Source organism: Simochromis diagramma, unplaced genomic scaffold (genome assembly GCF_900408965.1).
Source record: "Simochromis diagramma unplaced genomic scaffold, fSimDia1.1 OVJJ01000293.1, whole genome shotgun sequence".
In the NCBI taxonomy this organism is placed as follows: Eukaryota; Metazoa; Chordata; class Actinopteri; order Cichliformes; family Cichlidae; genus Simochromis; species Simochromis diagramma.
In genome coordinates this window covers 21916838-21929644 of record NW_024386801.1, presented here as the reverse complement: position 1 = coordinate 21929644, position 12807 = coordinate 21916838, and the positions used below count along the sequence as shown (strand labels likewise).

The 12807-nt window shown below is 40.3% G+C and overlaps 1 protein-coding gene across 2 annotated transcripts in view; it reads left to right on the top strand.

Moving 5' to 3' along the window:
- The window catches only part of cttnbp2 (cortactin binding protein 2), a 96502-nt gene that overhangs the window by 71133 nt on the left and 12562 nt on the right, over window positions 1-12807 (top strand). For both annotated transcript variants that reach the window (XM_040026547.1, XM_040026546.1), the window contains exons 6-11: window positions 82-181; window positions 3210-3360; window positions 4752-4943; window positions 5659-5776; window positions 6384-6674; window positions 11805-11900. In XM_040026547.1, the coding sequence (XP_039882481.1) occupies window positions 82-181; window positions 3210-3360; window positions 4752-4943; window positions 5659-5776; window positions 6384-6674; window positions 11805-11900 (948 nt within the window). The remainder of the gene's footprint in view (window positions 1-81; window positions 182-3209; window positions 3361-4751; window positions 4944-5658; window positions 5777-6383; window positions 6675-11804; window positions 11901-12807) is intronic.

Here is a 12807-nt window from a genome sequence, read left to right as displayed (position 1 = left end):
CTGTATGCTGTTACAAAACTTGAGTCATGTTTGTGTAGCAGCAGACTACAAAAGATTCATCCATCTTCCTCTCTCTGTCAGATTGTGTGGAGCTGCTGCTGTCTTCGGGATCGCCTGCTGATGTTTCGGATGAGAATGGATTCACACCTTTACACTTTGCTGCTGCCCATGGCCATAGCAGGTGAGCTCATATGGTTTTAAAGCCTTTTAGCCAGAGTGGTCACAGTTTTGTCACTTCTAAAAAAAACTCAGATATGCATCAGTTTGGTCAATTGTGAAAAGTTTCCCAGCTGAAGTGCTTGTTGTATTTCACCAGCAGTCCAGAAACTAGACTACTCACTGTGATGCACAAAAGAAACATTTTAGGTCACGTTTTCATTAATGGTCATGCATTTAAATAAAACATGAAACATGCACTGAAATGTTTTTTTTCAGCTGCTAATGCATCTCTGGTACAGGTCTTATCAGCTCAACTCTAATCAAATTTTCTCACTTTGATTTGGGTGGATTTTTGTTTTCACATACATTTAGAAAAAGGTGGTGGATGTGCGCACAAAGAACACAGCCAGCATTTAATTAGTTTCCATGGTTAGATGGTTGCGTTATTTTCTCGTTGGTAGGGATGGGTACCGGTATCCGGTTCTGACATAAACGATAGTAACCAGACCGAAAAGCAGCGCACATTGCGGTGCTTTATTTCGGTGCTTTTTTTTCCTGAGCTGTGATACACTTTAGATTCTAGCCAATCATTTTACGTTTCCGAGGATAGTAGGCGGGTCCAGGTACGTATGTTCTTTTAGAGCAGAGCTACAGATTAAAAATGTCCAAGGCAAAGCGGTCACAAGTCTGGCTGTACTTCACAGCAAAATATGCAAACTCAGCAGCCTGCAACAAGTGCTTTAAGCTGATACTGTGATACTGTCAAAGGAGGTAACACCTCAAATCCAATGAAACACCTGGCGATGCATAGCGTTTTTTTTTAAAAGCCGAGAAATGCGCCGTATTTGATAGCTTGCTGCGAGACCTCATACCGAGCACATCTACTGCGGGTGGGTTGCCAGTTATCGGACCCAGAGTTAGCAACATCCCCCAAAAACCCGAAGAAGAGAGTCCTGGCCCCTAGCCCTGCCTGTAGCAGAAATGATGACGGATGATGATGCAGCAGCAGCCGTTCTTCTCTGCGTGAGTAGCTTAATGTTGTACGTGTGTAATTTACGTTGAGTAGGCTAACCACGTTGTTACGTTAATGCATGTAAGGTGAACTAGCAAACATCATCATAGCTACATGCGGCTGTCTTCTTGTTTGATGGCAGATACTCCCTTCACCCTGGCCAAAAAGGCTAAAATGACCAAAGAAAAAGTGGAAAACAGTTAAACATGAGAGGTTTTTGGACAAAGTTTGTGTTTTTTTTCCATTGATTAAGCACTGCTTCCAGCCAAGAGTGATACCATAAATCCCCTATAGCTGCAGAAAAGGCTAACATTGTTATCTTTTTACAAAAAAACAGCTGAACATGAGAGGTTTTTGGACCAATTTTGTGTTCTCCATTCTTTAAGCACCGGTTTGAGCACCGTTTAAGCACCGGCACAGTTTCAAAAGTACCGGTTTGGCACCGGTATCGGATAAAACCTAAACGATACCCATCCCTACTCGTTGGATTATGAAAAGGTTTACTAGAACCCCCAAGAACTCATTGGTTTGACCATGTAACGTAGCCACCGCTGACTGTTGACAGATCATGGTTGGTGAGAAGCAGCAACACCAGCAGTGTGTGTCTGTGTGTGTGTCCATGTGTGTGTGTTTATTTAATTACATTTAAGTATTATTTTCCTTTCTATCTGATTCAGTTGGCTTTCACAAATTAAATTACAAAAAAAGATAATGTAGCTCAGTTGGCACTTTCCTGAGTAAAACAAGTGTCAAGTCTCAGAAACCGTGAAGTGTGACTTTGTTAATAGTTATCCTGTTTTTGTTTACTGCTATTTTCGGGACTTGAGCTCTCTTTTTTTTGTTGTCACACTGGTCCCTGAAGTCAGTTTGTGTGTTGTCAATTGATGACTCATTATGCATACTTTGCTGGAAGACAAGCACAGCTGGAGCCTCCCATGTGTGAAACAACCAGTAGGCAGATGCTGCTAACTGTGCTGGGTTCCACTGCCCAGAGCGACGGCAGCTTGTTTGCTCAGTTCTGTAATGACACCAGTTCAAACTGGTAGTTTGGTAGAGCATAGTTTAACTTCTAAGAGTAAGAACTTCAATAATGCCTGAAGGGAATTTTCTAATTAATCAAGTTGAGACTAGCTCTGCTCCTCTTCTGAAACCAACTGAAATAAAGTCAGCTTGACTTGGCAGTACCTGTTCATGTTTGCAACTTTATCTAATTTCTCCTCTTCAAACATTACTAGATCCTTCAGTATGAGCTGTGAAAAATGAGTGAAACATCTGCTCCTACACTATCTTCACTGTCAGTTGCGATCACTCGTATTGATTGTGATGCGTTGCCAAGATGAACCCAGTGCTTAGAGCCAGGCTGTGTCAGCCACAGTGGACTGAGCGAGGATGCACAGAGCCAGCTGGGGAATGTGCAGTGCTGTAATATCTGATCACCATGTTATTTATAGAGTAGGATATCCAAAAGGCATCCTTACACACACACACACACACACACACACACACACACACACACACACACACACACACACACACACACACACACACACACAGCTTGTTTTACAGTGTGAAGTCTTTTTTCCCCCTTGGATATCATGACTTAGTCCCAGTGTTAGCTGACAGGCTTAGTGTTCCTGAGATGATCTGGACTCCCATCAGTTTTGTAGCAGACTGTTGTGAATGATGTCTTCCCATGGCTGTTGACAGGTGGTGTACCATAAGGAGTAACAACTGTAAATGATTAGTAAAGAATAAATGCAACAAAATATCTCGAATAATTACCAGAATTTGTATACATTAATGTAATTTAATCTTTGATTGCTGTCATTTGAAGCACTTTGGTTTTATTTGGCCATAATTTTGACACGTAAATTGATTTAGATACCCATGGGATACCACCCATTGTTGTTATATGTCCTTTATACCATTTGTAATGTTTCACTTTTAGTTTAGTCAGCTGAATGAGCTGAATGATAATGAATACTTTCCAAATTTATTCGCCTCTTGCGTTACTAACATTGCCTCTAACTCTTTTCAGCTGTGTGGAGGTGCTGTTGACTGCAGGAGCTGCTGTAGACACAGTGGCAGTGGGGGGGCAGACATCACTCTTCCTGGCCTGTGAGGCAGGAAGGCTGGACTGTGCCCAGGTCCTGCTAAGCACTGGAGCTGATCGCTCACTGACTACTGTGGTAAGTATAACTTAAGACTCAATAATGAATTTGTTTGACTACTACGTAATAGGACAACCTGGTTTCCTGTGACTTGTATAGATAGCCATGCTTATTTGTCTTAAAAATAATAATAATATCCACCAACTAGATATCTTTTTTTGTTTACAGATTAAAATTACTTGTAAGTTAGTAGCATTGTATCACTGCAGTACAAGTTCACAACAGTTCAGCTCATGTAGATCAAAATAAGCGAGCATTCATTTCATTTAAAAGTGTAATTTAGCTATATAGGCTTTTTTTTTTTTTTTTTTTTTTTTTTTTTTAGGTTGTTGGCTCATGGTAATATCTTTTTGTTTTTTTTGTTTTTTTACATCATCAGTTCCTTACAGATGTTTCAAAGTGATATAAGATGCTTTAACGCTAATGTTTTAAATTGCTTGCCGATGTAACTGATGTTTGGACAATTTTCAGATTTGAAAGTCATCATTTGCATAATAAGTGAGAAGATGTACCGTTAGCATATAATATTGTGTTAAAAGTTCATAAGTGTGTGATTTCACAAAAACCACACTTTGCTACAGTTTTAATCCTCGTTTAATAATTTTGCCCTGAGCGTATATTCTGGATAATACTGCACAGAATGTAATCCTTTCATTAAAACACACACCGCTGTCCCCTTTTCCACATTTTTCCATTTAGTCACTTGTTACTAATGATGTTCACTGTTAAACACTTTGTCCATTTCACATAAAGGATCGCAGCTTTCTCTGGGGGGCTGTTCTCTGCTGAGAGCCCTTTGATGTATGGGCTTTCTGGATTTCCATGGTAACCATAGGAGCCTGCTAGTTACTGTGACAGTGTGTGACGAAGCCCCTATATTTAGTTACCTGCTTTGGTCTTCATTTAGTCTGACTTCCCTGCTGAGCCAGAGAGCTGCCAGAGTCTCTATAGCATATCTAAGCTTTTGAGTGTGGAGGTATTTTTAGCCACAAGAAAATGTTGGCCAGTGTGTTCAGTCAAATGTAATGATTTACATTGAGGCCTGATATGGGTTAAGAGTACAGCTTGAATGTGTAGTATGTCAGAGCTAATTTTCTTCAAAATCTTTTGTTTCATTGTTTTTTTTATCCTGTAATTAGAAAATGCCAAAAAAGTCTGAATTGAATTGTCTTTAGGTCTTTTGGGTGTTTGTGGGTGTTTTTTTTCTTGTTAATGCTTCGTATAAACTGAAACCACTAAAACTTAGTTAGTTATACAAAATCACCACCATCTATTATTCTAAGCAGCAGAGTTGATATGAGTGTGTAACACCTTCACTTCACTTGAAAGGTGTCAGGTATCGCTAATAGATTCTGTCAGTTGAACTCCAACACAACACAGCGTACATGCTCACCTTTATCTCTCTGCAGGACAACTGCACAGCCTTACATGCTGCTGTGCGCTCGGGACACGCCGACATGCTGCGTCTCCTCCTATACCACCCACCCCAAAGTGACCCCACTGTGACTCCTGCCACCTTGGCACTGCCTGCTGCCCTGCTGAACCAGGCCAACAGTGATGGCTGGACGGCTGCACACATGGCTGCTGCCCTGGGCCTTAAGGTAAAAATCGTAAAAATATGCATATGATTATAGCGAGTCTGCATGTGGAAGATTCCTGTCCACTCCTCGCATGTTTACAGAGCTTTTCAACCTCCTCCTACTCCTTTTTGGCTTTTTGCATTCATATTCACTCTATAATTCCTCATATGAACCTGCTGATGATCAAGAGGACCTGCTGAAGTTCAAACTGAGCATCAGAATGAGGATGAAAAGTGACTTTGGTGTCAAATGTGAGGATCTGATTATTCAGAAACTGCTGACCTGCTGGAATTTTCCCACATAGCCATGTCTAGGATTTATAGAGAGAGAAAATATCTAGTGAGTTCTGTGCGTGAAAGTGTTAATGCCAGAGATCAGATCAAAAAGTAGCTCAAATAATTGCTCACTACAACCAAAGTATGCAGAAAAGTGTTTCTGAATGCAGAACATGTCAAACCTTGAAGCAGACAAGCTACAGCAGCAGATGACAACACTGGGTACCACTCCCGTCAGCTAAGGACAAGAAATTGAGGAATACAGGCAGCCCAAAACTGAATAATAGATAGACGAGTTTGCATTTCTGCTAGAATATCTGACTAGAATAGAGATAAAGACAAAAAAATAATGTGATCGCATCCCCGTAAACAAATTCTTAGACTTTCAGTCGGGGTGGAAAGTCTCCTGTATGTTGAGAAAATACATTTTTTTGTTTATTCTTATTGTTTTGTGTGTATAGGAGTGTCTGGAGGTGCTGTGCAGTCACAGCGAACAGGACATTGAGAGGAGGGATAAGTGTAATCGCACTATTCATGACGTGGCAACTGATGACTGCAAAGATCTGCTTGAAAACCTCCGTGAGTAGCTGCCTGCGTTTGCTGTGTGTTTATCTACACACAAAAACTAATCCTGATTTTAATTTGGCTGATCTGGAGGATCATCTCCTTGTGCACCTCTGAACCACGTTATACTTATCCAGGAACTAGGTTTTGCAGTTTGGGGCATCATTTTTATTGGTGCAGTTGAGGCAAGATACACAAGCTGGTTGAATCTAAGCTGCCTGCTTACATTCAAACAAAATTAAATTTAGCCAGCTGATGCAGAAAACTTCCATCTGAAGGTAAAACTGAAAGTTAGCTGTAGTCTCCAGGTTATTCCCCCACTGTGCAACTGAAACTGTGAAAACTGCACCCAGTCACCATGGTGTGATGTGTGGGGAAGGAGGTGGAGTACTTTATCTGTTTACTGCTGTGTTGGTTGCTTGAAGGCTTTTTGGGTAAGCCACTGCATTGCTCATTTTGTGTGCAACATTAAATTAAAAGTATCACACGGAGGTCTTCTTTTCAGCTTGTGTTATTATTGCAAAAATACGTGTCGTAAATGTGGCTTTAACTCCTTATTGCACACAGTGCTGATGTTCTTCCCACTCTGTGCACATGCTTTTCTTCTCCTTTGTCTTCACAGAATTATATCGGGTCCAGGTTTATCTCCAGTGTTCAGGAGGAGGGACAGGGTCCATGTGCCCCATTGAGGCCTTAGAAGAGGATGTGGCGAAGGGGCTCCCCGGTACCCACTGGGTGCTGGGCAGAGTGTCGGTTGATCGTTCAACACACTGGGCCCAGCTAAGCGCTGCCCTTAGCCACACCTTCACATCCCACCTCCAGATCCTGTGTGGAGAATCTCAGATGGCCAGAGAAGAGATGCAGCGCCCCCCACTAGGCCTCAGTCCTGCCAGTATTGCCTCTGTCCTCATAGGTGAAGAAACACTCTATCCTGTTCTCTGTATTTCTATCCCTCTGTTGTTCCTTCACTGCTTTGTCTTTCTTGTCCTTCCTTTGCATCTTTGCCTCATCTTTCTCACCTTCCTAACAAACTTAGAATTCTTACATCTGTTTTCTTTCACTCTTTACTCTTTTTTTCTTTTACCTGCCATATATCCTTTCTTCATCCTTTCATGCACTCCCGTCCTTATGTACATCCTTTAATCTTCCTCAAACTTGGTGTCACTTGGCTCAGTAATCTTCTCAAAGCAAAATGAAAGGACAAAGAATAGGACTCATCTGTGTTTTCGTTCTATTGGTGTAAAAGCTGCTACTCTTTCATGTATCTGCTCTATTACAGAGGCTGCATGCCCTTAAATGCGATAAAGAGTGCGATAGGGTTTAGCTTGTTGTGCATCTGTCTCATTTAAGTACAGATTAATGTTGGCAGTGGCTGTCCTTGCAGTGTAAAGGTAACAAACTCCTTGAATTAATACACTAAAACAAATAGAAGCTTCGTTACGGTCATATGAAGTAGTCTGCTTTGGCTAGGTCTGCCCCATACTCCACTGTATTGCATTATTTTTCTAAAACTGCAAACTTTTGCTTACATTAAGTCTTTTTTAGCTCTGATTGTAGTAAATTTGCAGTCCGAGCAGTATCACTGCTATCAGTGGGTGTACTTTTGCTACATGCAGGTAAAAATTCCATATGGAGAACAAACCATTGGCTATCACCTAAAATAATTAGATTTAAAAGCACAACTGGAGAACAAACAATGACTGTCACATCTAACAGGATTTCCTGGTCTGGTTGTTCATTTGGAGATATTTACTGGTTACACCTGAAGCTAAAGTCATTCAGTCAGTCAGATCAGCTACATCAGCATGTTAATAAAAACAATTTCCAAGGTTTTGTCATTAGTTCAGTTTCTTACTTTCTTACTAGTTAGTTAGGCTTTGGTTGCTATTTTTATTGGAGGTTGAGCTCAGAGGTTTTGGAAGGATTCTTTACTATTGTGCGCTTGAACAAAATTAGAAATTTCTTATCATTTCTTATCTGCTTGTTTTCTTTTTTCTTTCTCAACAGGTGATCCAGGTGATCGATATATGCATTTTTTTTCCTTTTCTTTTTTTCCCCTGCCCATTCTGTTGGTCTTTGTTTTTTGCCCTTCTCCCCCGTCCCTCTTCTCAGCTGTTTCTCTTTCCCTCTATCTTTCTCCCCTTCTTTCCTCCAGTCAAGTCTGTCCCGTATTCAGCAAGTGAAAATAAAATAAACAATAGAAGGTGAATCAAAAAGAAAAAAAAAGAAAAAAAAAAAGAAATTTCTTATCACATCCTTATAAATGCATATTAAATTTGAAAAAAGAAGGATTGGGTGGCATTGTTTTGATGTGCTCAAGAAAAAAACATTCTGGGTTCAAAATTTCATGCATGCAGTGGAGGCTTTCAGCCTTGGCAGAGATGTCCATCCCCAGACTGCTTGTTTTTTATTGCTACAAACTAGTCCAGAAGAAAAAGTGGACAATTTGTGTAAAAGCATTCTACTGAATGCTTGTAGTCTGTATAAATGTATCCACAGTAGAATCTTTTATCAGCTTCCTGTATGTTCAGCTGTAGCCATCTGCTGTGAGACTGTAGTTGTTTGGCTGATGCTCAGAGCTTCTCACATGATTTTTTTCTTCTTCTTCTTCTTTGAAATAATGAATATTTAATCTTTTGGGAAATGTGGGGAGTCTATGTGCTGCGCCTATGTTTGTGTCCTTTTTGGTCCTCAAATGTCACCCTATGAAGCCAGTCCTTTCTTGAGCTTGAGGCTTATTCAGGGCTAGAGTTACGTGTGTGCATGTGTGTGTGCGTGTGTGTGTTGCAGTAAAGGTCCCTCTGAATTCCAGACTGATAAAAAGGAAATCGATGTCCTCGGCCAGCAAAGGACTGCTCGTCTCTTTGCTGTAGTCTCTTGTTACACCTCTCTGTCACACATTTACTCTCGTGCTGTTACTGTCTCTAAAGAGGCTTAGCGACTGCTAGGCTTCTGTGTGTGTTTTGGGGATGATGATGAAAGAAAGCATGAGCAGAAGAGGGATGCATAATGCATGAAGTTGGGGGGGGAAGGGATCGAAGAAAGGGGAGGAAGACGGCAATTTAGGAGAAAATGCCAGTCTTCTGTGTCAACCGGGATCAAACTTAAGACACAGAGACACTTTTTGGTGTCTGACTTTCTATCTGAGAGTCTCCATCCACGTCTCATTTGTTTCAGCACATCGCATACATTTCCCTTTGTGTTTTTGTTGCGCAATGCTGGGCTTTTTAGCGGGGTGTTTACATTCAATTCAGCTACCTTTATGTTGAGCTGTTGAGCGCCGACTTCTGCAACTGTTTACACGTCTCAGTTTTTGCGATTTATTGTTTTATTAGATGAGTGAAATTTAATGACGTTATGAGACTTATAAGTTGAGAGTTGCAGAAATATTCTGCACAAGATCAAATTGCTGCATTTGCGGGGAATTCGACTAATATACCTGATTAAAAAATTAGGGACAGACGCAAATCTGCTCCAAGTAAGGATGTTGGCATTGATGACTTGCTGATACAATGACATTTACCTGTATCGGTGCTGTTGTGTCACAGCAAAGATGGCGTGATGATAATATGAAAAACCTTTATTTAACAGTTTATGATTTAACAATAACATGACATTTAACTGTTGTTTTTGTTTGCCTGGGGCAAAAACAGAATGAATAGCAAACACAAACAGGGAAACTAAATTATTGGTATCTGAATATTTGAATACTAATCGCTTAGCTTTAATCTTTGTTCAAATTTAAAATCAGAAGAAGGAAAAAAAAGACCGCTCCCAGTATTTAAATTGTGAATCTGTTTTTCTTTGTGACATTTTTGAGCTTTTCAGAACACCTAAAAATGGCAGATATGTGTTCCTTTTAGATTCAGATTTATGTGTTGCTGTCCTAATTTCTGTTTTTACTGCAACTAAATATTTTGGGGGTTTGTACTGATGATTATTGCTATTTTTACTAATTAATTGAAAAATGTACAAATAATCATCACTAATCAGGTTAGTATCAGCTACTGCCAGGCTGGTCTGGGAGCAGTGTTAGTCCCATGCCTTACATCGTTCATTTGTTGCCTTTGCTGTGGAAACTGTTGCTGCAGTAGTGTGAAAATATTTTTTTAAATATAATTTTAAAAAAGGAAGTTGGATGTCCAGTCAGTGAGAAAACTCTCAACCCTTTTCCTGAACAGTTTGTCTCTGGGTTGAAGTGAAAGTGTAGCTGAGTCTCAGTTTGCAGTATAAATGGAGACTTGTACAAAAGCACAAACTCTAGTCAGCACAGGGCAATTTAGCCCCAACTTCTGGCAGTTTTACTGAACACTGTTCATCGAAGTCATCTGTCATTGGCTCTTTAGGTGAAATGTTAGCCTTTTAATTTCCCCAAACTTGGTGACTACAGAATATTATTGTAAAGCCACTACAGTAGTACAATCCTACAAAAGTTGCAGTGCTTTTGTACTACCACAGCTTTACTACTACTAATAATAATAATTTAAAAAAATGTGCCGCACTGTTTTTATATTGAACTTTTTACGTGTTCCACATTCTTTAGTTCACGTTCACTGAATGTTTATTCAGCTTTCAGGGCAATTGCATTAAGCTGCTCCTCCCCTGATGTTATGAGAATTGGTTAATACGTATGAAGCAGTGCAGTTACTGGTTCGGCCGGAGACTTCTTCCTGTGTCAGAAGATTGCTTGCAGGAAAATACTGCAAGCATGTTATATGACTTGAGCGCTCACAGTAAGCATAGCTGGGGTATACTTTCATGTAATATCAATTTGGACCACAAGATCGGGCAATGAATCAACATAGTCATAAAAATAGATTCTTATTTATGGTAAATGGACTGGTTCTTACATAGTGCTTTTCTACTCTGTCTGAGCACTCAAAGCGCTTTATACACCCAATCACACCCATTCACACAAGCACTTCTAAGCTTAAGTTCTAAGTATCTAACATTCATACACATTCACACTCCGATGGATGCATCGGAGAGCAACATAGGGTTAGTATCTTGCCCAAGGATATTTGGCATGCAGACTGGAGCAGCCTGGGATTGACCCACCGACCTTCTGGTTAGTGGCTGATCCGCTCTGCCACCTGAGCTACAGCCACCCGTTATGACAACAGGGAACGCAATCAAGAGCCACAGTGTCTTGGAATGAAAAAATAAATTTAAAAAAAGTTTAAAGAACAGGAGCACTCCTGAAAAAAATGTCATCACACTCACTGGTAAAACATTGCCCCCTGGTGGTGAACATTTTGTTTAAGCTTATTGTGACGCAAACTGGGACGATCGGAGATATTTTGAAATCAATAAAATGATTTTTGTAATTATAATTTTGTTTTCTTTTACATGAATGACATTCATAAAAACATTTGTATTTTATTAAAATACTTAAATTCATGGTTCGTGTCTGGCGGATCAGCTGGCCGTTGCCTCTGATCTTTTGGCGTTCTTGCCCTTTGGCTGCGGAGGCTCCGTCTAGGGAGGGCACACGGTTATCATCAGGACATGTGGCCTTGGTTCTTCAGTGCTGATGGGGGGGCTGTGGGCGGTCCGGGTCTCCTGGGGGGTGTTGTTATGGCTTCCCACCCTCATTATCAAGTACGTTTCGTGACAAACAGTCACACCCACACACACAGAGAAGATCCTATGTTTGTTTGTGTATCTGTTATTTTTTCAGTAGCTCTTTGTCTTTTGACTGTTACCAATGCACCAGTTGGTGACCTGTTATGCTTTATTTGCACTTTCTTTTATTCTCATCGTTTCTCCTGTTTTGCCCATTTTTCTTCTTTCTACTCTTTTCTTCCGTCTCTGGCCTTGTTATATTACACGTATATAAAATTCCCATCTTCTAATACAGGTATGCCACAAAAAGGCAGAACAGATAAGGACAACTACATAACATGCCGATAAACTGCACAATAGGCTACTTATAATTGTGTATGCAGTCCTTTTGTGTCACCATATGAGTAAACTGTTTGTTTAACAACTGTGTGCTCAGATTGTGTGATTGTAATGGGTCTGGTTTTATTTTTTCTTCCAGGAGATACTGAGTGGTTACCAGGTCAGGAGCTGCCTGTATCCCCCTGGGACCTGGTCAGGAAACCTCTCAGCCAGTGCATCACCATCCGCCTCAAAGGTAACAAAAAAAAAAAAACGCAACACGAAAAAACCTGGCAATCAGAGTCGGTGCTCATTCAGCAGCTCAGAGCACACACCAGAATCAGAGCTGCCATCACTGGTAACAAATGCCATTTGGTGGATGAAAGGGCCCAACAAATCTGTTTGGATGCATTTGCAGCGTAGGCAGTGTTGTAACAGGCTCTACCTACTGAGCCGCACCACATGAAGGAAAACTCTAGCCAGAACATTTTTCAGAATAATTAGTCTCATGAAACAATACCCATTTTTAAATGTAATGTTGAATAAATAAAAGATTATAATTAATCAAATTCACTATTTGAGTGATGCAACACCAGCTCTGTGCTCAGGCCTACATTTAAGTCACGATCCATACACAGCGAAATACAACTTTCAGCTTATGTTAGCAGGTATTAATGATTTCTTTAAGCTGCTGTTTTTGCAGGGTGGAATGATTGTATAGCAAACATCTTTAAAAACATTCCACCCTGGAAAAGGAACAGTGCGATCTTTAGATCATCATCACCTGAATCTTTTTTGGTCTGTTTCTTTAAGTTTGCATCCAGGATTCCTATATGTACTGTAGACTGTGTGACTAAAGCAGTTAGTTGACACTTTTGTGTGCTTTTAGCAACGTCTGGTCTGTATTCTCCTTCTGGCTTTCTGCTGTATCTACCATCAGATCTAAGGAAATTCAATTTAGGTTGATCCTGAAATAACATGCATCCAAAATCTCTCTCTGTGCGTGTTCTTTTACATATTTAATCATAACTGCTTTCTTTGAGCTACTGAAAGGTTTGTGCTTCATCGCTTTCCTTCTGCAGCCACGCTCACTGATCAGCCTTAAAAAAAAATGAATGCAATAACTTTTTTAATCAATGACAAAATTCCCATGGAAGCAAATA